A 25,514-nucleotide genomic window follows, 5' to 3' on the forward strand; every position below is an offset into this window, starting at 1 on the left:
GGAGGACTATGATGGAGGAGCGGAGGGCCAGCTTGGCTCAGCTGGCGGGCTACCAGAGATACATGCCCATGGAGCCGCTCAAGTTGCCCATCCCGAAGAAACCCAAGGAGCAAAGAGGTGGGCTGCTCCTTTTTTATTGCGATTTAATACCCACAAAAAATCACAACACAGGAAACCAGAAGTTGTACGTTTTATATTTCAACTTTCGCGTTAACTAATTAGATTTACGTTACCCATTTTTAATGTTTGGTGACAGTAACGGACAAAAAAAAAACAGCCTTTTATCGAACGCGTTTTAACTCAGACCTGTTTTTTCTGTTGTTGCTGTTGGCGTCCGACGCATGCGCAAAGCGTTAACGTCGCATTACCTGCGATCTCTCGCGTATTTAACTGTGCCGTGGTTGTGTTTAATCGCTATAATGAACTAAAAAGGACAATATGCGAGCGTTGTGGTGCGTTTTAAAGCGACGTTAGCGGCCAAGTCAACAGACGCTAGCTAGCGGCTGGCCGGTGTTACGGTTTAACAGGCGACCGTGCTAACTGGAGACTTAGCTAGACTTAGTGTTATTTGTGGTTAGGATTTTTGTTTAAAATAGGAATAGAACACGTTTATATATATATATATATATATATATATATATATATATATATATATATATATATATATATATTACACACACGTCTTTATCTGCAACTAACGTAAAAGTCTTCGCGTCCTAACGTTTGATATCCGCTTTATGATGACGTCATTAGCTAAGATTTGTTTACGTTTTTAGTTTGTTGGTTTGCATTTACATGTACGTTAGTGGCTGAATGTAAATCACAACGACACTGAGACAAAGTGAAGACTAACAATGACAGGATTTTTAAATGTTTTATATAGTTTTGGGTTGAGTTTAAGGCTGTGTTTATGTCTGATGACAGGTTTGAGATGAAGTGTGTCCGTTCACTGTTCTGGGGCCTGTAGTAGTTTAAGCCTCAGGCTAAAGGTGTTTATATATAGATACACAATCTAAAAATAAGTATTAAACACATCACAATTTTTCTCAGTAAATATATTTCTAAAGGTGCTATTGACAATGTTCACCAGATGTCGGTAACAATCCAAGAGATCCACACACACACACACACACACACACACACACACACACACACACACACACACACACACACACACAAAAAGTTTAAATAAGTTATGTGTAATAAAATGGAATGACACAGGGAAAAAGTATTGAACATGTGTACTGAAATCTATTTAATACTTCTTTCAAAAGCCTTTGTTGGTAACGACAGCTTAAGACGCCTCCTGTATGGAGAAACTAGTCGCTGTCTTTCTGTGGAGACCAATGACCTCTGTACGACCTGAGTGTGATTGAAAATGCTTTAATAAACACAGGGAAGACATCTTTTAGGACATTCTCTATGAAGACTGTATTTTGCAAAGCCACATTGTAGATTCATATTGGTATAGTAGATTCATATTAAAAAAACAAAAGTTTAAACAAACAAATCACTGGTCCTTTTAGAGGAGAACCAGCTCTTGATGTGTTGTCGACCCCACCTCTCAGGTGTTTGACACTCCAGCTGAAGCCCCCCTCCTCCCTACTGAGGAAGGTTCTTTTGTCTCGTGAGGATTGAGCACAAAAGGCGGCCATCGCCCCGTTATAATCGAGGCAGACTAACGGCTATTTTTGTGGGCTCCCCAGATGCCCAAACCGTCTGTTTGGTTGTGGGCGAGGCTCACCTGAAAGCTGCACAAAGAGTTGACATTATTGGGACATGTATTGCAATTAGTAAATGAACAACTACGGAAATAAAATATTGTAAATGAGCTCAGGGCAAAGTCTCTTTATTTCCTCTGGACGCCACTAGTAATAAAGGTCAAAGACTATGCTTATTACCGTCACTGTTGATTGGAATAGAGTGTTGTGATCATGGCTGCGACATTCAGGGGGCCGCATACTCTTGGCTATTGATATTCTATGTTTATTGTAAGTAGTCGGCTCTGGATTCCGGCTTCTTGCGTATTAAACACAACATGCTGTGTAGGTTAGCAAGTGATGTGTTGCTCCTACAGCAAAGCTGTTCTCCTGTTGTGTTGTCTATAACTGCTGAGCGCTCGGGGGCAAACGATTGTATTTGTGATTATCAACGAGTGAGAAGCTGATTGTGTATTTTTAGTGAGAACGTAAACGCATACTATTACTGACGTGTGTGTAATTTCTCTCAGCCCTGTTCCAGTATGTCTCCGTTGAGTCCAGGGAGTATGAAGACATGATGACCATCCTGAACTCCAGCTACATCGACACCGGCTCGGCCGGCTGCTTCACCTACTGCACACCTCGGCTCGTCCACAGCGAACTGCTGGAGAAAGAGGTGAGAGACGGATGGGTGGAGAAACGTTGCCATTTTATATATGTCGCACATTCAGTTGCTTCCTTATATGGAAGCTAGAGCAGAAAGCCCATATATGGTCTTGTTATACATTAAAACGCACAAGAATACGTCCCAGCGGCACAGACCGCTATCTCTATAAAACTGTGTGTGTGTGTGTGTGTGTGTGTGTGTGTGTGTGTGTGTGCGCCAGTTTGTGGAGAAGAGGAAAGAGATGAAGGCAGACGGGAGGACAGACATGGAGCTGGAGGAGAGCTACTGTTTCCTGTTGACTGATACTTTTAAGGTGAGGTCAACAACTGTGCTGTTAATTGCTGATGGATAAAAGGACAAGAAGAAGAAGAAGAGGTGTTAAGCCTAGTTTATGGTTCTCCGTCAGGTCGACGGCGTACTTACGCCGTAGTTACGCCGTCGATGCAGACCCCTACGCCGTAGCCTGACGCGCACCTCCAAAAAATCCTAACTACGCGTCGCGTTGACGCGGACCGTAAGCGCTGTGATTGGTCCGCTCAGAACGTAATTTCCGGCAGTTGCTTTTTCCCAGCCTCGACCGGTTTAGTGGTCGTACAGACCACCTCCGCAAACGTCTTCTCTGTCGCCTGCGCTTCAACATTTGCAATATAAGCATTTGCTCTTCAATATTGATGAGCTCCAACTTTAATGCAGCCGCTCCAACTTGGTCGCCATTGTTTACTGTGACCGGAATTCGGCTATAACCCCTGAAACCACACAGCCACACCCCCCTGCGGCATGGCGGTTAATTGCAGGCAACGCGTTCCCTCGACGCAGAACTTCGAATGCTCAACGTCGACGTGACGGAGAACCATCAACTAGGCTTTAGTTGGACGAACACATCCAAGCAGCAACTGTGCAGAACTTGAGTTCTGTTTGCCGTAGGTGTGACGTTCCTGGATCTGGGGGGAAAAAGGGAATCAGTGCGTTATTTGAAAAAGAAACCAAACTGCAGAGAGTTCATGTCTTAATGTACTTTGGGGCTTTGGAGTAAACAACATCACACGTTGTTGTTATGACTTGAGGACAGAATGACTGGAGGTTCTCTCAAAAAAGAAACTATTAACTGTACCTAACAGTTAAGGCTGGGACCAGAATTGGTTAATAACTTTCAAAGAGCGTCATCCTTAAAGAAATATGTTTATAGTTGAATTTCTGTCTGTTGTAGCTGCCCATGCTCTGTGAGAAGGGGCTGCTTGTGGGTCAGAGCTGGAACACAGTCCTGGGAAACCCCAATAAAGGTAGGAGGGAACGAATCCAAGCTGATGCACACAAAGAACAAAACACCACCTTCATATTTTTACCTTTTCCATCTCATTATTGTTCTTTGTGAGCTGTTTTTTTTTCTACATGCTGAGAGATGAGGTCAGACGCCTGAATGTGCAATTTAAGGTCAAAGATGTCGAAGCCACCTTTCTGTTAGCAAACACACAGTTAACTTTAGATGGAAAGAAAATTCCCAGTGATCTTTATTTATTTCCGTCTTTGTGTGTCTCTAGGAGTGTATCTGTCCAGGTACTCGGACCTGATTCAGGCCAACCCCATAACTCCTGGAGTCACGGGGGAGATCATCATCTTCAAAGTGATGAAGGTAAGTTAGCAGGTCGGTCACATGTTCACCTGTCAGAGGCCGGGAACATGTGACGTGTAGCATTTCTGCTTCCTGCTTTGCTGCAGTGCAGACACTCTTTCCTCCTGCTCCTTGCTTCGTTTTTAAACTGCCATTACGCTGCATGCAAGCATTCAAATCAACACTGATCAAATCTGCCTGCAATGAGAGCGGACGGGAGAGAATATGTCTTCCTCCCTCCTCCTCCTCCTCCTCCTCATCCCTCTGTTGGTAAAAGACCTTTGGTAGCTGTCGTCACCCTGAAGGAGCAGTTGAAACAGTTTTAACTAAATCTGACCAGACTTTCCCCTCAGTCTGCGCGGCCGAGTTTAGATACGTGTAGCCGTGGAAATAGAAGCAGGTTCAAAATGTTCCTTGTTTTTGCGTCCAAGTGACTTATGGGGACTTAAATAAATAAATAAAATTGGTCCAGTACAGAAGATTAACGTGGTACAAGTGTCAACATTTCAGCAGCTTTTACTTAGTTTTTTGCCTGTAGATGGTTCATGAAGGCGATGTAGAACAACTATCATTGATCTACATCGCCATTGACACTCTAGAGGGCATGATTGTAGCATGTGACCATCGATTGTACCTTTTTTTTTTTTTAATGATGCATTTGGGGATGATGGGATTACGCTAAATTCCACTTGGTCTGATGATTATCTAGTCATTTGAACACACTGGATGTAGTGAACTCAAATGAATGTTATACAGACACACTAATCCTGGTTTCAAGTGCTCTTTGAAATCTTTGGTTCTGTACTTTATACGAAGTGCTAGAAATGGTGATAATCCGTTTTTGACCCTGGAAGTTTTAATCGCATTATTTTTTGGTTTCAGGGGAAAGTGAAGAGCATCTACGAGAACATGAAGAACCTTCTGGATCCAACGCCTCGCTTCGACAGCCACACCTCCAAGAACGCCAGCAAAGTCACATCGCTCATCTCCTACCGCGCCTTTGAACTCACACAGGTAAGGACACACACACACACACACACACACAACTATAACTGCTATCAGCCTAACCCTGAACCATTTACCTAACACAAACCCGACTTTGCCTGAAACCAAGTAAATTTAATGATTTACGTTATGAAGCTGTGCAATTGTCCCCAAAAGAAAAGGTAGAGTCCCCTCAATATGACTGTTAAGTCTGACTTTTGTCCCCACAAGATGGGTAAAACACACTCACACACACAGGACCCCATCTTTGCTTACAGAAGCCAATTCATGGGGTCATTAGGGTCAAGTCACAAACCAAAATGATACCTGAAACCTCAGAATGTGGTCGCATCAAGTTAGCATTTGTGACATGAAGCGACTGAAGCTCTGACCGGGCCACACGTATCACATGACACACCTGGTGGTCAGGCTTTTAATTTCCACATAAAAAATAATATATTGCTTAGTTAAAATATTTCTCTGATTTTACAGTCGTTTTCCTTTTTAAAGAAGTAAAGCCCGGCATTGATCGCTGTTGCTCTGTTGTTTATTTCAGCAATACTTCTACGAGTATTCATTCGACGAGCTGCGGCCGCGGCCTCGCCAGGTCTGTCCGCACGCCGTCATCTCCTTCCAGTTTAAAGGAAAAGATTCTTCACTTCCCAGCAAACCTCTGGCTCCCATCAGGTAAGGAGATCTGCTTAAAGTCAAAGATTCAACTGTCATTCTACTGAATAATGTTGACGGCTAACAACAAAACACATTGAATAATTCAGTGAAAAAAAAAATTAAGAAACGTGTAAATAAGCCGATGCAGAGAGCAGTTGTTTTTTAGTTATTAGATAGTTATTATTCGTAAAAACAGGTGACAGTGATTTAAGTGATACAGAATTTGTTGGGCTCAAACACGGTCCCTTAAATCCACCCTGATCCCGGCATGAATACCTGAGTTGACGTGTTCTCTGTGTGCTGTGTTTGATGGACAGGTTGAACAGCCAGTCAACAGAGGGGAGTAAAGGTGAGTCCCTGTTTGTGCTCTACACCTCATACCTGAGAGGGTTCACACTTGCAGCAAAAAACATAGGACTTAATAAGTGATCTCTCTCTCTCTCTCAGAGCGTGCCCAGTTCACAGTGTGGACCGGAGATTTGGTGAAAGGTGACCGGGTTCTCTTCCAGATCTCCCTTCGCTCCTTCTCTCCTCCCCTCTTGCCCCAGAGACTGTGAGTACTGAACTGACTCTGAAATCAAACTCTCAGTACAGAGGTGTTTTCTCCCTCACTTGACACAAAATCAAAAAGGAGGGACCAAAAAAATACACCTTCAACAAACCTAATTCTGCCTTTTTTTTTAGCTCAGGGAATACCTACTGAATTACACTATGAGTCTTCTTTCATTGTGAAGCAGCTGCAGGAAGTGTTGACTATTGTTTTGTAATTGTTTTGTCTTCCAGCTTGGCTGCTCGTCTTAGATTATAGATAATCAAATAAAATCTTGGTGACGCTTTGAACTGTTAGCTGCACACTTTATTAATTTATTGGGCAACAGCTTTGTCTTAAAACCGTCTTCTTTTTTTTGTTAAAGCTATGGCATGGTATGACATATATTTTGTGGGTTCTCACCAAGCCCTTTGGCTACATCACCACTAGTCACACAAGTGTACCCTCTGATTGGCTCTGCGTGTCTCCTTCAGACCGGAGAAGCTGGAGATCGGTTGGTTGATGAGGCTCGACCAGGTGACCGCGCTCCTGCCCGCCGACCTGCTCTGCTACGACCTGTACAGCAGCAGCCACGAAGGTGAAGCCACGATAACTCAGAGTGATGGTGCATCACACAACTGATGGGACGGAGTTATTTTGTGTTGACAACCAATTATTTACACCATCGACAAGCCGACATGCGCCATTTGTGTGAAAGCAGAATATACGTTCCTTTGTCGTTTTTACCGTATGATCAGCGTTGTACTGTAAAAATAAGATGGTGTGTGTGTGTGTGTGTGTGTGTGTGTGTGTGTGTGTGTGTGTGTGTGTGTGTGTGTGTGTGTGTGTAGTTGTGAAGAGCGGCCTTTGTTGCAGCCTTTTGGAGGTCACTGACAAAATTCGGTCCGCGACCAGCGTGACGAAGCTGCTGCAGGAACTGGAGACGGAGAGAGTGGTGGGTTTGGCTTACATTGCATGTTTACCGCTTTCGGTGTCCTTCATCTGGCCTTTCTAATACAGACAAACCTTTATTTTTAATTTCTTATTTTTAATTGAAAAGTAGTCACAGCGTCGAAGATATTGACATTTCTCAATAACTCTCACGTGTGATTATTTCCCTCAACTTTAAAGTTAATGTTTGCTAATCCGAAGCAGCGGGAGGGAGGAGAAATGTAGGCGGAGTGTTATGAAAGATAATAAGAACGTAATAAAAAAGGGAACAACAAAGGAGAAGCCGAATGGAAAGATAGGAAATGAGAGAATGTTTGTTGAAGGACTGTCGTCTTTTCCCTCTTCAGGTTCTGGTGACTCCGCTCTCAGACCGAGGCTTCCTGCTCCTGTTATCCAGTGTTCAGATGGCCACTCCCTCTGGTAGGACACGGGGCAGATGGGGTGTACTGGTTAAATAGGTAGAGGATAGTGTTGGACAAGCCATGTGGTTATTTAAAAATGAGGCTGATTAACCTCCAATGCCTTTTGTAGTGTAACTTTTTCCACATCTACCACAAGAACTTGCCAGTGCACTGTTTTGTAGCTGTAGGCATGGAAGAATGGACTCCAGCATACTACCACGAATAACAATGATGTGTTTGTGTTTTCAGAGAGAGGAGAGAGCTGGAAGAGATGTCTTCAGGCCTTGTTCGTCTTGCCAGAGTCCAGAGATCTGGCCAACAGGGGACTTCTGGGTGCGTTTTATAAATCTTGTAATCTCCCATACAGACGGATCATAGTTGGATCTTTTAGGATGAGCTGCGTCTCTATTATCCAGTGTTTTCTTGCCTGTTGGTCAAAATAAAAAGAGCAATGAAAAGAATGAGCTAAAGGAGGCTTAAAAGGCAGGAGCTCAAAAGCAATGGCAGTTACGTACTGTAAAAGTGACCATTGATTCTTACATTTTTTTTGCCCTAATCTTTTGACCATTCGTCATCTTAAACCGTGAATTCACAGCTCTGGAACAAACTCAAGCGTTCATGTAAATATTGATGTCGTCTTACTTCTTCCCCGGTAGCATCGCGGTGCGCCTCCTCCACCCATGGCGCCTCCCCGGGGATGTCTGGTGCTGCGGTGATGCCGCGGCTGAGCCACTTCATTCCAGCGCTGCATCACGCTCTGGTCAAGGCCCGCGCCAACCCTCCTCCTGAGCTGTCTGCTGGGGTGGAGCGGCAGGCACGGGAATACCTCACCGGCCTGAACGATGGCAATGTACGACCGGTTGTATTCCTAAATTGATCTCAATTGTCGGGGTCTCCCCATACTTTTGGCCGTTATTTGGTCCATACGTGTATGATGTTTATTCACAACAGATTTAAAGCACATATTTCCCGTCTTTCCTCTCCAGGCACGGCAGTACCCCATGGGCGAGTACGAATCCCAACTGGAAGAGGAAGGAAAGCTGTTCCCCACTCCCAAACACCACCGGGTGAACATGGACGGCTATCTGCGCTCCTACCTATACAGCCCGGCCCTCTACCTGCTGTCAGTGGCCCGGGCGAAGCAGATGGTGGAGGCGAACTGCACCGAGGAGCCGCAGGAGGCGAAGCTCGGGAAGAGATGTGAAGCCCAGAGGGAGGCGACCGGCCACGTCAGAGACGAACCGAACGCACGGGAAAAGGTACGGAAAAACGACCAAAACATAACGGCGTGGACAAAGACTCTATGTCTTCTTCAGCCCAGAGGGAACTCCAATGTGTTTTTCCTTGTCGCTCAGATGCAGCAGCTGATAGACCTGGTGTTTACCTGTAAGAAGAAAGCGGAGCACGAGGTGAGGAGGGAGGAAGGAGGAAGGGTGAAGGCGCCAGGGAGGAAGAGGAAACTGGAGCAGGCGACAGCAGAGAGGACACTGAAGTTCCTGAAGGCATCGCAGGAACCCGGAAGACACGGCAAGATTCCCGGTGAGGAGACAAAACGCTGCTTTTTCCCTGCAAGAAGCAAAGCGTTTCATTTGAATGCTTTGTTGATGTTTTTTGTCTCAGTGAAAGGTGCATAACAGTAAACACACATGGGATAGAACAATACAAAATATACAAAAAACTATAAACACAATAGATCAATATGATAAATAACAAACCGATTTCGTTACTTTAGAACAAGTATATGTTTTAGTAGTTTGTGGAATGCTCTGTTTACACTGGAGACACTGGTGAAGATCCTGGACGAAGCCGGTCCAAAGTATTCCTGTGACTCAGCAGGGCGGGGAAAAACAATTTTCCAAATTCCAACTCCGCACCAAGAAATATGCACAAACTGCTCACGGCTGTTGAGTTACTGTTTGGAGGTTAAGAAGGCGAGGCCAGTTAAGACCATGTGGCTCTCACCGATACCCACCTCCTATAGCCAAGCAGCTGAGAGAACAACTTGTGCCAACAGACGGGTCCAGGTTACATCTCCGCCGACAGATCTAGTGTGAAGGGAAACTACAAATGCAGCTGGTTTCCTCTTTTTAGAGGTCCTTTTTATTTTTGTAACAGACACTTACGAGATTCAACTACTTTGGTATTGTTTTTGTGACGTCAGGGGATGTTTGTGGGTTGATCCCTGGCTGCTAAAAGTCACCTTATATGTTAATTGTTGAAGTTCACTTCACAAACCAGTTGCTACCCTCAACGAAGGAGTTAAACTATCCTCTGAACTCCTTGAAGGAGAGCAAAGTTCAAATATGTTGTGCCTCGATGTACTCGCGTGGAAGAAAATATTTTATATAATCATGTTGATGTCACAAACATACACATGTGTATGAAGATGTGTTGTACTTAAGGTCACTACCAAATGCTATGAGTAAGGTTTAACACACAGTTAAGCAACACTTATTTCTCAAAAACACCGTCTGGTAAGGACATCAGCAAATCCCTAGAGTGGAGGTCAGTGGAAGGGAGTCTCATTCAAAACGGGTCTTAATGTGACTTGTTATCAACACGGTGTTTGTTTTCCATGAAGGAACAAGTTCATCTTCTACTTGCTAGCGTTCTTGCTTTTAGGCTGAACATACTTGCTTCATGGTTCTCATGATTATTGGAGGATGCGTTGCTCACTGACATGTTTTCCCTCGTTGCCTCCTAGTTGAGGTAAGCCAGGCCCCGTCCTCTCCTGCCTCTCTTGCGTCTGTGATGGGCTCGCTGGGTTTGAAGGCCGCAGATCTGAAGGAAGATGGATCTGAACTAGCCCTTAAACTTCTCAGTCTGCTAACAGGTGACTAAATACTGGGTACCACCTCTGTTCAACTTCTCATTCATATTCCTTTCTTTTTATTCTTTCACATTGTCTTATTCCAGTTGGTCAGGTGGCATCAAAACACTATGAAATTGCAATTCTGTTGGCACATGCTGCCATGTTGATATTATTAATATATGTATAAAAAAAACCTTGGTCTTTGTGGTATTTAGCTGGAGAAAAGCTTTATACCAACTCATCTGCCCATGCTCATATTCATCTTTTTGACCAGTGAAGCCAATGCCACTGGTCTGAAGTCACCCAGCCTCTGATGTTTCTCCCTCTCCACTGACAGACCTCAGCCAGGCTGCAAGAGGGAAGACCAATCCCAGCCTTTGTGAAGTACGAGCGGACAGGCCGAGGGAATCCTCTCCGTTCGATAGGTTGGCCACCAAGCTGGGTCTGCCCACCAACTGTGACATCGACCTGAGGAAGCAGGACGAGCTGGAGGTAACTGGGAACCTTCTCTGCTTTCCAAACGGCACGGTCACGTTGTCACAGTGCACAATCAGAACCCGCCTAGAAACTAAGACGTCGCACTCACGTGCAGGGAACGCAGGAAATATCACACTTTGTCGTCCTTCTAGTTTTTCTGGTTTGACGGTGAGGCTTTGAAGCCGCGACACCGTCCTCCATCTTGTGGAGGATCTGCAACACGCTGTCTGCTCTTTCAAATAATCTGAACTTTTTAGACCTAATGTGTGTCCATGACTGGTGGTTATTGGGGCTAAAGAGGCAGTTTATTATCATTCATTTATGTATTTAATTTAAGCCTGCAGAGTTGAGCTCCTCCCATTTCTAGACCTCCTTTCATAGGAGGTCAGGATTAACATACATACTTAAAATGGAGCAGGTGATGTTATTAAAGTGTGTGTGTGTGTGTGTGTGTCTAGGAGCAGACGGCGGGCAGCGTCAGTAGTTTGGAGGGATTCAGTCCCGGCTCCCACAGCGGGGACGTGAATCACCACGGAGGTAGAGGAGCAGCGCTGGAGAGGAGAGCAGGAGGATACGAAAAGGGAGACACCCAGTGGGAGATCCCGTGGATCCTCATCCCCATTACAGGTCTGTCCGCCTGCCGACCCTCTCAGGATGAACGTGAAATCGTTTTCATTACTGTTTACGTATTTTTAAAGCAATAAATCGGCGAGCAAATCATCCTCACAGATTCAGTTAACACGTATGCAAACATCAACCCCGGCTTATCCATCCATACATGAAGAGTATGGGGAAAAACAAACAACGAGACAACAAAGGAAACCGTTGAAACAATGGGGTGGCCGCAAATGAAAGTTAACTTAAACTCTTGTCTGCAGGTGTGTGTTCACAGAGGTACACTCATAGAGACAGAAACATCCCTCAGGACCCTCGCTTCCAGCGCCTCGCCACGGCAACGAGCATCGCCACAGCAGCCAAGCGTCCCGGGATGAGCCCCGCCCCGTCTCCTGAGCGGAGCCCTCCCTCCTCCCCGCTCCAGTGCCCATCCCCCTCCCAGTGCCCGTCGCCCGACCCCAGCCCTCCCCCGTCTCCCTCCCAGTGCCCGTCCCCAGAGCCCAGTCCGCCCCCTTCCCCGTCTGAATGCCCGTCCCCGGAGCCCAGCCCTCCCGCCTCTCCCTCCCGCTGCCCGTCTCCGCAGCCTCAGCATTTCCCTCCCCAATGCCCGGTGCCTCCACTCGGCCGCCCCCTCGTTCCCCCGTGGTGCCCGTCCGCGGCGCCTAATGAGCTCACCTCGCTTAACAAGCGCCACGAGGAGCAGGAAGCCGCCACAGCCTCCAGGGAGGTTCCAGGTAAGCTCACTCTCTATGTCTACTTGTTTATATTGTTTCATCTGTTCAAGTTTTAAACTGTGATGCCATGTCATGGATATTGGCAGTTATGAACTGATCATTTAAGTTCCTGCTTCAATATTTTCTGACGCCTGGCTTTAAAGAAAATGTGGAAGTTGATGAAATTGATTTGACTTTATGCAGTAGATTGGAGTGATGAGTGGAAATATTAAGGCCACTATTTGCTTTCATATTTGCTTTTTATATAAGTTAAGCTCCTAAGTTTTACTATGTGATGTATGCAATGTATAAAATAAGTTGCCGGTCAATTCAGATGTTCAGAGACAGTTTTTGTGGAATGATCAGATTTATGTTCAGAAATCTTTGGGTGGTAGACTTGAAGAAAAAGTTCTAATAAAACCAATTTAATAAAAATAAATGGTGATGCAGTGTATACAAAGGTGCACAAATCACAGCGTCCACAGACCACGCATTCAAATTATGCACCACGATTGGTGTAAAAACTGTGACATTATAGATCAGTGTAATGGGCGTCGTCGCCTCTCATTGGCTTAGCTGTACAGCGTGCATTTGGTTATAAGTTTAACAGAGGTGGAGGCAGCGTCTGGGTTGGTTCAGAGGAACTTGACGTCATCTCTCCACCCTCCTGAGTAACTGAGCACAAGTTCCCTCCCCTAGAGTTGTTTTTCTGTATCGAGGAGTACCTGGCACGGCACCCGCGAGCAGAACTATGAGCTCATCTTGATTTCACGTTCCTGGCCTACCTACAACATCTCCTATGTGAAGACACTAACTAAACTAACTGACTTTCCCCATGATATGAATCCACAGTTTCACAAGGCCCACTTCTCCTTATTGTTTATATCCCTTCTTAAGTATCGTATTTTACACAGACATTCCTTATTTACAGTGTTAGGCATAGTAAATTATTATAAATCTACATCAGGTTTAAAAAAAAAAAATTTCAATTTCCACTCCACTATGAATAATGCCAGCAGTCAGGACGTTGTGGTGTTAAATAGTTTATTTACTCATTATGCATCTATTCTGTATTCCGTTTCCTGCAGGACTGCTGAAAGACAAAGAAGAGAAACCTCGGGGGAAAGAAAAGGAGAATGAAGCGCCATTTGTTTCCGCATCCATCCAGCCGTCTATCCCTCCAGCTTCAGAGAGGAGGACGAGCCCCTCACCGCCAGCATCCACTGGGAGAGGGAAGGAAGATGTAGAGATGGAAACTGGGGAGGTGATGGAGGTACAGGAAGACATTTTAGTGCAGGAAAAAGAAACTCAGCCAGTCCAGAGAGTGCAAAACCAACGGGAGGAGGAGGAAATGGAAATCACGCATGTGGTAGCTGGAGATGAGGAGCGAAAGGCAGAAGAGAAGGAACCAGTAGGTGGTTCTTTATTCTCTCGGTCTCTCATCGACAGCGTTGTGGACAAAAATCTGAGCAACTTCACCTCTGAGATGCAGCTCCTCCTGCAGGAGCAGAACGTCCACTACAGCTTCCCACAGTCCCCCCACTCTACCTCAAACGTGGAAACCTACACATCTCCACACACAATCCCACACGCTCCAATTTCTCAGTTTTCACAGTTTGTCACCTTCTACAACCCCTGCCCCCCGGTCCAGGACTACGTCGGCTCACTGCAGGACGGCATTGACAGCATGCTGACAGAGTTTGATGACATTGGGCCGAGCCACAAGCCCGGCACCAGCCGGGCCCATGTGGATTCCGCGCTGGCTAGCAGAGTCAGCGATTTTGTGTCCAGTATCAGAGCGGGTAATGCGCAAACAGGCAGAGAGGACGACGGGCTCTGTGCAGAAAGTCCGGCACTCTCCAGAGGAGGTGCAGCGTGGCAGCCACATGCAACCACCAAACCGGTTCCTGACACTACTAACAATGCTCACGCCACTTTGTCTGTCACTACCTCCAACACTTCTGTCCTTAAACCTCCTCAGAACAAGTCCCCACAGTCCCCACGGAAATCACAGCATAGTCACACTTCAGAGATCAGCAGGACGGTCGCTCGTAACAGACAAACACAAGACGGCAGCTCAACCAGGACTGTACATTGTACCGCTGGTGTGGAAGGTGTGAGTAGCCTCGCGGGTACAAACTGTAAGGTGACATTTCCGGGGTTCAGCGGCGCCTCAAAGCCCTCGACAGAACCGTCCCACCCCTGTGAGCGGGTCTGTAGTCCGGCCTCTGAGTCCGGCCCCGGCCCCGCCGTGTTCACCGCTCCTCCGAGCGCTGCCCTGAGCTCCGTGATCAGCCGGCTGCAGCCAGAAGTGTTCAACAACCTGGTGGAGATTTTCAAAGAAGTCAAGAAAAACTCCACTCAGTTCTACTTCCACAGCAACGAGGCAGGCGACCAGGTCCATGAAGACGTCAAGGTAACGTCATTGCCAGCACAGCTAGGGCGTGCCGAAATAGACGAGCACTGAATAAATACTAAATGCATACAAACCTACGTTAATGTTTTTGTTTGAGTTGTCTTCAATGAAAGGGAAAGATCAAAGTCGTTTAGTTTGGACGTTTCTGCTAACGATTATGAAAAAGTACATTTTCTGATCATTAAAGTTTGAAATGGCCTCAATAAATATGATAATAAATACATGAACACAGACATCAGTAGGGCTGGGTGTCCGTACACGATACCCAGCCTTTAATGTATCCACCAAAATAATGTAGTAGCGAAACTTCTCAAGGCAAACAATGCCTTCATTTGATCCTTTTTGCACCCAGATCTTAACTATCTAAATATTTTGATGGTTTTGCTCGCAGCCAATCAGCGATTTAACTCAACGTGAGACTGGCCCCTTTACCGCAGCAGCTGCAACCCATACAACACAGTCAGTGGTGTGGTGTATTTGACCGAGTTGGCAGTTCAGCGTGCAGAGACGCCACCAAAGCGTTCTCAAGTATTATTGTCTGATTTAAAAATAAATGTGTTGGTGGTGGAATTTTATGCAACTGAAAGCTCCCATTCACATGACGGGTATTGAATGAAGTAGGAAAAGAAAGAAAAAAGTATGAAATTAAATACTTAGTACCGTCGGGTTACAAGCCGCTACTACCTTCGGTCGGTGTCCCCGTTAGCTCCCCGCTGTAGCCAGCTAGTTCCCCGCTAATTTCAGCAAGCTCTCCGCAAACTTCTGCTAGCGCTCCGCTAGCTCCCCGACAACCACAGAAGGTAGCGGGACCAGCCCCGGCTCGACCCCCGACTTGGGCAGAGGGGACGCGGGCAGTAGCAGCAGCAGCGGGGAGCTAGCAGCAGTGCTAGCTAGCAGCTAACAGCAGGGACACTGATCGGAGGTAGGAGTGGCTTGTCACATGACTTTTACGGTATATATCAGTATCAGTTTTAAGCTACTGTTGTTGTCATTTTGTTTAAAGGATACCCAGCTCACGAAGCCTTTGATCTGGTACCAAAGAGGACTCAGGGGATTAATCCAAAGATTCATAAATTACGTTGCATTTGACATCTCGCTTTGCTTTGATCAAGTAGATCTGGAAAAATACGTGGTATCAGTCATCCTTTAGTGATAGTAGTGTCATTATATTTCTGTGTGTGTACTCTTGCGTTGTAGGACTACCTGTTGAAGCTGGGTAACACGGAGCAGAGTCCCGTGGCTTTCCTGAACCAAGAAAACTCTGCAGACAGACTGGTGGTCATCATTAAGAACAAAGACATTGCTGGACACATTCACAAGGTACCTCTAAATAAGCCGTTCAACAGCTACTGACTTCACTTGCAGGTCCACAAAGGGTTACATCATATACGTTTCAGACGTCTTGTTTTAACATTCAGGTGCTTTAGCTCGGGAGGTTTTTCTCAAGCGTACCATCAAAGACGGTTCCCTTTGAATCAAAAACCACTCCCTGTTATACGCCCTGACTGTGGATCAAAGCCATCTACCTGTATTAAGACGTAACTGTGCCAGTTTGCAAACAAGATAACAAAACACGAACCTCTTCGCTTGTGAGCTCATTAATACAGAATTTCTCACCACAGTCCAATCCAAAGTAGCCGTCACTCCACAAACCGACAAACAAGCCTTTGTGGTTAGTTGGGTTTGATATGTCGTTTGAGGAGTAGATCTCACAGGAGGGTGGAGAGGCCCTGCCACATAAGGACTAATTGCCTTGAGCCCCTCTGGGACTATGCAGGAGCCTCTAGACACTCGGATCCGGTCTTTGTTTGCAGTGATGATGGCAGATAATGAGAGCAAGTGCTATCGAATAGTGAACAATCCCTTCTAGAATAAGAGAGATTTAGCTTTTAAATCTGCTTTCTGAGTGTTGATGAGAGTTCTACCTTTTTCTATTTTCTTTATTAGCTAAGTAACCACAATAATATACAGTAATAAGTTAAGTTATTTTGGTCTAGCTTTTATAATTGTTTCCTGTCTGACAGATTTGCTGGAGGACTAACATGTTGTTGTTTTGTCCACGTCAGATCCCTAGTCTGACGTCTCTGAAGCGACAGGCTTCTGTGGTGTTTGTAGGAATCAATGCTCTGGACGACATCAGGAAGAACAGCTGCGACGAGCTTTTTGTCTCTGGAGGCTGCATCGTCTCGGACGACTTCATCCTCAATCCAGACTCCGTCGCTTGCGGTAAATCTGGGATTAGCAACCTAATCATTTGTACATTTACATGAACAATTATGTATTATCATTTTTTTTTTTTTTTTAACTGATGAGACAATTTCCTCACTGATAGTAAATATGTTTGTATCTACTTAACTGATGTGGTGATTGATGGCATGTTGTTCTGCAGAACAACTGGCTTCACTGCTGATGCTGCTGGAGCAGCACAGCTCTCATAAAAGCGTCTGGAGGTGGAAGGTTCACTGGCAAACCCACAAGAAATTAAAAGAGCAAGCCAGGTACCGAGGCTGTGTCTGCACCGTATAATGTCCCAAGCTGTAGCACAACACACACGATGAAACCGCATATGTTTGATGACTTACAACTGAATGGATTTACAGCCCAGTTGCTAGAGAATTCAATTTTATTAACCTTTTTAGAAATATAGCTTCTCCTTTTGAATTACAGACTTGTCGTGTAGTTGCTGCCTGTCTGGGTCACAATATTGTTATTTTTTAGAATGACTTTGGCCTCTCAGAAATCTCATGTTTTAAGACAGAACATTTATAATGTCATAAAAATGTACTGACAGTAATCATCCCTTCTATTTAACTTTATCTTTCTTACATATCGGATGCCATACAATCAGTTAGTTTTCTTTTCAAAGCCTATACTTCTACACATTTTGTCACATCTACACCATTATAAGTCATATTGAAAGTTCCTGTTTTCATTTCAACCACGGACCTATAAGAAGTTCATATTTTTATGACTTCAAAATGGAGTTATGGCCATTTTTTCACAATGTCACACTGATTCCAGCAGTGTTATGCTTCTAAAAACAAGGGTGTGAAAACCTGTCTAGGCTCTCGCACTAAATGCAACTGTAGATGCAACCTTGACAAGACCAGATGACTATTTCCTCTCCAATAGAAGCACAGTTAACATACTCTGTACCACATCCTGCAGGGGGAATGCAGATGATACAGGTTGCAGACAGTACGGGCATGAAAGTAGGTCTTTTGACGTGTGTTATACGTTCGTTTGGTCGTCAGGTTCAGCAGAGATGCAGTCAAACTACTGGAACTACTGTCGGCCTATCAGAAGCGGCATATTGTTGAGTTCCTCCCATATCATCACTGTGACACGATAACCAGTCCGTCACCTCCCCTGGACTGTCTGATGGAGCTCCAGGCCCAATACACACAGTACCGACACACAGTCTTACTGACAGGTATGTGTGGTTACCTGAGATTTGATATAAGCCTAATTCACCACCTGATCTGTAGCCCTGATGTTACCTCTTCTTCTTTTCTTCCCCCTCAGAGCATCATTTTGATATGTTCCCTGCCTACTCCAGAAATGGCATCATGGTGGCCAGTGTTGACAAACTTCTGCACAACTTCAGCAGACTAGTCGGTTACCATGACATCAGGGACAGGCAGCCAATCATAGATGACATGCTGGCTCCCAAAGGTCAGTATGTGAAGTATGTCAAACATTTGATTTAAATTCGAAAATAAAGAAAACCCTGTTCAAATATATAGCTTGCAGTGTGCATCTAATTAGACATGCTGAGTTTGAATTACAATGGTAATTTATTGAATAATGGTCCCAAAGAAGGGAGTGCTTTAGGACGGGTCGCTTTGGAGCGACACCAGTTCCGTCTGGTGCAAGCATTTCAAAGTGCATCTGTTGCGTGAGACGTTCGACTAAGAAATGCGTCTGATGGGGTTAGTCTAGAATCCTCCTGCAGCTCTCTACTCTCGTTGTATCGCCTCTCCCTGTGTTCTGTTAACTGTCTTGTTGTTCAGCTCAGTGCTCTCTGTCCTCAGGTCTCGGGAGGCAGCTGACTCGTAGTGACTCTGAACGCTCTCTCTCTATCTTCCCAGAACACATTCGTCTCCCCTCCTTCCGTGACCAACCCCAGCATTTTCTCCTGCAGGCCGGCTCCACCCTCCCCTCTCTCCCCCATCTGTCCGACCAGCTCGTCCCGGACGCCTCTTATAAGGAAGCTGTGACGCACCATTCAGACACAGACTTTGAGGTCCTCCGACTCGCCATCTCACAGTTGCGGGCTGAGCGTCAGGCGCAGCAGCAGCAGAAGTTGGACTCTCAGGCAGAGTTGTACATCAACTCCCTGACAAACCTCCCTCCCGATGTCGGTCACACTGGTAGCGGTCACACCACGCTTGGTGGTCCCACCGAGTCGGAAAAGGTCACTCGTGACAGGAAAGCAGTGGCAGTCACTCTGGAGATGATTCACTCAGCATTTCAGCAGCAGGAGGCACACAAGTACGGAGCAGAGACGGTGGGACGAAGACGTGGAGGAGGTCAGGAAGGTGGAGAAGAGGCTGGAGAGCACAGAGATGGAACTCCAGTAAGACTGGGAAGAAACGGGTATCCCGGTAATGGTGAGACGTCTACTTCTTCGTCCAATCAAAGCACTGCTTCAGTGACAGGACCAGGCACCCAGACAGGCTCAACCAGTGACTGGAGAGAGAAAGCAAATCAACAGGGAGAACCTGTATTTCCCAAAGCAGCTGAACATGCAGCAACCTCCTACAGTACCACAGCTTGTCCTGTAGAGGGCCACAGATTGAGGTTAGTTAATGATTACTGCTGTCGGCTATAGTTCGAGTTGATTTATGATGGAATCTGTAACTTTTTAACTAGTTCCGTCATCCTAGAACATAATTTATGCTGGTTCATGTGGGCACCTTCTCAGTCCCTCCAGAAGATGATGACGAAGGGTCTCCTATTTCCACATTCCTGTCATACCCAAACAAAGAACAGTCTTGCGTTTCACTTCAATACAATTCAATACCAGTACAACTAGCTGCCATTTGGTTATTATCTGGCTTCGCATATTCTCCAAATGTATGGAAACAGCTTTTGACCCATTATGCGGGAGAGGGATTGGGGTTTTGTCATATTTAAACAACCCAATCCTTATGGCCCCATGTTAGGAGAAGGCTGCACTCCACATGGTGGAAGTCATACAGCACATACTAACACTGGACTTTTTCATACACTGGCAGAAGAGTACTCTGCTCAGCAATGCTGTACACGCTGAAGCGTCTGCTAGGTACGATGTCCACAAGCCATGTGGTGGTCCTGCTGATACTCCTCCTTGTGAGGAGAATCTAGAGGTGGTTCAGCTACCATTGCCTCTCAACGCAGTTCGGCACAAAAGGCGAATGATGCACGTCCTTCCTAACTGCAGTCGGACCTGACGTACTGGGAAAAACCTGTGTCCCGTTATCACGAATTCCTCTCCGAAAAATGACGACACACACACACACACACACACACACACACACATTGACTGTGCCAGGCCAGAGTGGTAGGTGGGACGATCTCAAGCAGTCCACAGTGCTTAAACGGTTGACATGTCACCGGTGAGCAACAGCATAGTGCTTGGCCCGGCTGCAAGCACCTGCTTTCCATCAAAGTGTACCGGGGGTACAGAATCGCACAGCGGACTTAATGTCTTGAAGGGGAAGTGAATCACACACACGTTCGGCTGTTTGGGATGTGGATGCATTCTCTCAACGAGAGCCCTCTTTTACGTCATTCCCCTGATTGTCTCTAATTCCTTCTTCAGGAAGCGAGGCTAACGGCCGTTCTTTCGGTCCAGAATAATTTCTCTGGAGTTTCTTCCCCTTACCAAAATGAAGCAGAAGAAGAGTCTCACCGACTCTGCCAATGTTTGCAATGTCTCAGTATGTCATACACTGCTGAACCTCTTCTTGTTTTCTTCCTGTAGAGACACACAGTTGGGCCAAGAACCGCCCATAAAAGGAGAGGGAGCTCCACCTGGCAACAGCACTGCCAGTGGAACCAAGGTAACAGGAAGTATAACCATTGTAACAGACCTGTATAGCAGCTTTTAGCCGGTTCTGATGGACTCCAAAATCTAACGCTGATGTCAATTTGGGCACTGCTTAGGAGCCAAGGTCTAATGAAGTCTTTTTAGTTTGGTACGAGTTCACCATTCAAGGAGTGCTCATATTGACACTTAAGTTAGATTTGGGAGTTTATCAGAACTGGTTAAGAAGTTAACCAGTTCTCTATGAAGTGGGAATAAAACCTGTTGGCAAACTCCAAAGTAGAACCTATTGGCATTCTATCAACTAACAAAGCTAATGTTAATGTTGTATCTGGTGGAGTCGCCTCATCAAGCCAAGAAGAAGGAGGAGAGAGTGCGCTGAAAACTCTGAAGAGATGGCAGGTCGGTTCACTCTGGAGTTGCATGAAGCATTAGCTGAAAGGAGAAATAACCTTGGCAAAGGCGGCGACGATCAGAGTGTGAATACAGGTGTGAACCCCTTGAGATGATTACCATGCATACCAACTAGGCAACTGGGAAATCCAGCAGCTGGAAAGTTTGAAATCCTCCTACCCTATTGGGTATGTTGGTAAATTGCCATCTTTCCATTGAAGATGGAGTAGCTTTATCCATAAGAGAAAAGGGAGGAGAACCTCCAGGCAGAATGCGGTAAGTGGCAAGGTCAGGAAATGGAGGGGGAAATCCCCGTTGGGGAATACAGACTCACGTGGCTACACAACCTAGCGGTCCGGCTCCTTCGCCGGAATCACTATCCTAATTTCCAAGATCAAACCTGGAACCAGTACTCGTTCAATAGGGAGCCCCTCCTATTGGAGAACCAACATCACAGAATCCACTGTAAGCATGTTTAACCCCTCTATCCAGAGAGGAATAGGCTACTCTTAACTCGTACTCTTAGACCCTGGATGACCAGGAAAGAACCCCATGAGCGGGAAGTTACCCACGATCTGTAGTCTGGAGCTCACCAGAAACCGCACCACCCTAAGTGAAACCCCCAGAGAGCACCGGCTATATAGAACCAGATGAAAGTATCTCTTCAAGCTATAACACCCCTGGCGAGAGACTGATTATGTTTAAGGCTGTCCACATAGGTGTCCATGTAGGATTTCTTTCTGGCAGAAAAGGCTTTTTCTTTAGTAAATATTCAGAGATTTTCGATTACCGTAAAAGTCGGGTTACAAGCCGCTCCTACGTCCGGTGGGTGTCCCCGCTAGCGCTGCTGTTGCTACTTGCCGCTATTGCCCTCGTACCCTCTGCCCGAGTCGGGTGTCGAGCTGACCGAAGGTAGTAGCGGCTTGTAACCCGACTTTTACAGTATATAATCTTTCCTCATTGGGAACTAAATTGCAAAAAAAGACGCTATGCTATGGAATGCTATGGAAGGACACCGTACTAGGTTTTCGAATGGGTGTTTTATTGTGCTAGGATCTTACCAGGATATTTACTGTCATTCCTTTTAATGCGGTGTGATCCAGCAGTGTGGTTAGCAGGGCTCTGATTGATGTAATGGATGTCTCTCGGGTTGGACTCTCTTTCCCCACAAAAACAAACAATCCCCCAAAGCAAAAGTGCCCTTTGGATTGTAGTCCTCATTTTTCCTCCTACCCAATCATTACCTGACTTCATGAAGGAATGGGAGCAGAGAATAGCCAAAGACCAAGAACAAAAGACCCGCACAAGAGGTGATGGTGATGGACGAAAACTCTGCAACCCTCAAGGTTTTCTTCCAAAGGCCCCAACTGCTGGGGCCCCGCATCAGGGGATTTAAGGATACTAAGAGAAAACCTGTCAAAGGGGGAGTGATACCTGGGCCATACTGGGACAGCCATAGCAGCAGTCATGCCAAGGATCATGGTTACATCACTCAGATGCACAGTGGCTTTTAATACGGTATAACAGGGGATTGTTTTACACAGATCTTATGTCCTGCCTTACCACTACACCTTCACTGGAGGTGCAGGTGATCGTCTATGGTAAATGGTAAGTTGACCCGTACTTTTATAGCGCTAGTCTAGTCTTCCGACCACTCAAAGCGCTTTAAGACGTCATTCACCCATTCACACACTGATGAGAGGAGCTACCATGCAAGGTGCCACATCAGGATTATCAACCATTCATACACCGTAGGCGCAGCTACGGGAGCAATTTAGGGTTAAGTGTCTTGCTCAAGGACCTGTTCACAGGCTGAAGTAGACTTTCCACAACTGTGTTCCACAGACCCAACCGGCACTGATGGAAAACAAGAAGGAAGAAGGCAACCTGGAAAACCAGGTAACTGCTCCGCAAGGCTCGGCCAGCAGCGGTGAACCCCGTCTGCAGCTGTACAACCACAAGGGGGACAAGTTCAGCTCTACTTATCTATCGAATCCCAATACCTGGAAGGATATTGCCTACGCCAGACCAGGATGGACACCAGACCATGCGCCATATCTCAAGCCTGGCAACCACTATTTAGAACTCAAGGCCAACAGTACTGTTGTCTTTATTGGCATGGCTCCGCCAAATGGAAGAGGTCCGAAGAGGGTGGCCTGTGGTGTCACCTGTTACAACCACACAAAAGGCCCTTGGTGTGAGGTCCAGTCCCACAATGGGTCCAGGATCTGTATCCTCGCAGTCCCTCTCCCAATCGCCTGGACGCTTCCTCAGATGAAGCAGGGGCCACCAGGGCCGAATGCAAGAAAAGAGAGGAGAGAGCCAGAGCTTCCTGTATGAGCCGGTTCGAAAGGAATCCACGCCTCAGAGACTGACGAGCTTTGCTCAAAGATGGGGAAACATGACTCTGCTTATATAATTGCAGTTTTCAAACAATGCATACTATAAAATGCATTGTTTTTCATTTAGTATTTTAAGAATATATACAATAATACAGCCTGCCTTTCAGCAGGTGTGGAAACCCCCTCAGCTCCACTGTATGAAAAGAGAAGTAACGCAGAAAAGAAAAGAAGGACACGGATGACTGTCTTGGAGGGACTGATGAAGCTCATGAAACCTTGTTAAGAACAGAAGGGATATTGTTTTTTTGTTATTATGTATCTATATATTTTTGTACATGCTTTTTATTTTCGAAATTAAAACTAAATGGATCACTTGGTCTGTTGAAAGGCAAAAGACTTGGTCTACTTTTATCTTTAACGTTCTCTCATCCAAGGCCCCTTGTTTTCTACATTTCTCTTTAATTGAATTCGATTTGATAATCTTTGCTCCTCAAGAAAGAGAGACCCTGACCCATCAGAACCGGCTAACACAACCCAAATCCTGCTCTGCCCCGTCCACAACAGATGCAGCACCATGGACAACATCACCAGCAAGTAAACAACCAGCAGCTCCAACCGAGTCTGTCACACCTACAACAACTGCCTCACAGCCAGCAGCAGCGAAGCGCCGGACTCCTGCAACTCCCCCACCTGCCTCGATTCCCCAACCAGCGTTTCTCCCACGGACCCATGCTGGGGCCCCTGACTGCCCTCGGAGGAGGCCTTCTGGGGCCCATGCCTTTCTGGCCGAGGGGCCTGGGCCCCGCAGGTGCCGCAGCGCTGGTCTTGGGCTTCCAACAGGCCGGCAGGGACTTCACTGGTCCCAGACTGCTGGGCGGTTACCACGACCCTGCAGGTCAGGGCAGCAGCAGGTACAGAGGGGGGGGAAGTGGAGGACGCTTTAATGGGATGTAGAGACGGTTTCACTGCACCCATGGATTAAACCAAGGAACATCCCTGAACACGCACATCCTGAATACTAACCGGTGCTAGACTGAAGGAAGGAGGAGCGACGCCACACGGTATCAAGCCTAACCCTGATCCAAAACAGTTGTAGCTCAAATCACGGTCTCCTATAATCTAGAAGTTACCCGGGTTCATAAAATTGGTTCCAGAAAGAAGATTGAAAATGCAAACTCATCTCTTTTTATTTGGAGGGGTGGCACTTTGCTATTCTTTTTATTTATTTATTTGGCATTCTGGCCTTCATCCGACAGGACATTGAAGAAATGGGGGGTGGAGAAAGGCGGGTATGCAACTCAGGTCCTACGGTTGGAATTGAACCTCGGACGCTGAAACCCCTTTGTCTAAAGTTAGGAAAAGGAAAGGAATCTTTATTTATTTATTTATTTATTTTAAGAACTTTTAAAGAATTAATGTGAGGTCGGCGTAAAATAACAAAAATGTGATTTTCATGTTTTTCCATTGTGGTCAATACAAATAATCATATAAATCAAGGTGTAGCATTCAACCTCTAAAATTATAATGGAAGTGTCATCACCATCATTTAACAATCTAGTGATATCAGTTTACGATCGTATTCATTTATCAAGCCAGAAAAACATTTTTAACGTTTGAACTTTTCTGTCGATCGACGTAAATTGATTGGCGCTCAACTGTAATTATTTAGTGTTCGACACCATAGAGAGCATTGATCAGGCCACTTGGGTTGCATTCATATTATTTAGTTACTTTGTATTGACTTTAATGGAAGAGTTCATTTTTAGCCTTTCTTACTTTATTCCCCATGGCCCTTTTTAAAGTCACTACAGAGATTATCTTCCACCCTCTGAATTTGTATTTTCTTTAACCAATTTACTGAACTTTTTAGTTTGTGGCATGGAAGTTGCTCACGCAGCCCAAACCAGCTGCTGTAGAGTAGAACTGAAACCTGCTGTAACCACAACCTGTTGACCACTTCCTGTTGACATGTTGGTACTCAAGAAGACCGCTACTCATGGAAAATGCCTCTGCCCCTTTTTCTTTTTTTTTTATTTGTACAGGATATAAAAAGAAAAGAACAGTTGAGCAGATGTCGTGTTGCTGACATCGGCATCCTTTTAATCATCATCTTACTGAATGAGTCAACATCCAGCGGTTTTCTGTACGTTGCGCTGAGCATTGGCTATACCTTTTTTTTTATTTTTTTATTTTTTTTTATAAAAG

At 45.7% G+C, this 25,514-nt stretch overlaps 1 protein-coding gene across 1 annotated transcript; it reads left to right on the plus strand.

Moving 5' to 3' along the window:
- Window positions 1-23,697, plus strand: LOC306736566 (protein TASOR-like). Its single transcript, XM_079218212.1, has 29 exons — window positions 1-117; window positions 2,231-2,376; window positions 2,588-2,680; window positions 3,575-3,647; window positions 3,906-3,997; window positions 4,859-4,990; window positions 5,517-5,647; window positions 5,947-5,978; window positions 6,077-6,182; window positions 6,653-6,756; window positions 6,917-6,939; window positions 7,457-7,529; window positions 7,760-7,843; window positions 8,167-8,360; window positions 8,497-8,769; window positions 8,866-9,049; window positions 10,215-10,343; window positions 10,660-10,814; window positions 11,258-11,426; window positions 11,678-12,148; window positions 13,216-14,543; window positions 15,741-15,863; window positions 16,610-16,769; window positions 16,933-17,041; window positions 17,798-17,976; window positions 18,069-18,218; window positions 18,635-19,346; window positions 20,512-20,590; window positions 22,813-23,697. Exons 1-29 carry the CDS (start codon window positions 12-14, stop codon window positions 23,305-23,307), a joined length of 6,105 nt encoding a protein of 2,034 aa, XP_079074338.1. The 5' UTR covers window positions 1-11; the 3' UTR covers window positions 23,308-23,697.
- Window positions 23,698-25,514: the final 1,817 nt, after the last annotated feature.

The sequence above is a fragment of the Taurulus bubalis genome (genome assembly GCF_910589615.1).
Source record: "Taurulus bubalis genome assembly, chromosome: 5".
NCBI lineage: Eukaryota > Metazoa > Chordata > Actinopteri > Perciformes > Cottidae > Taurulus > Taurulus bubalis.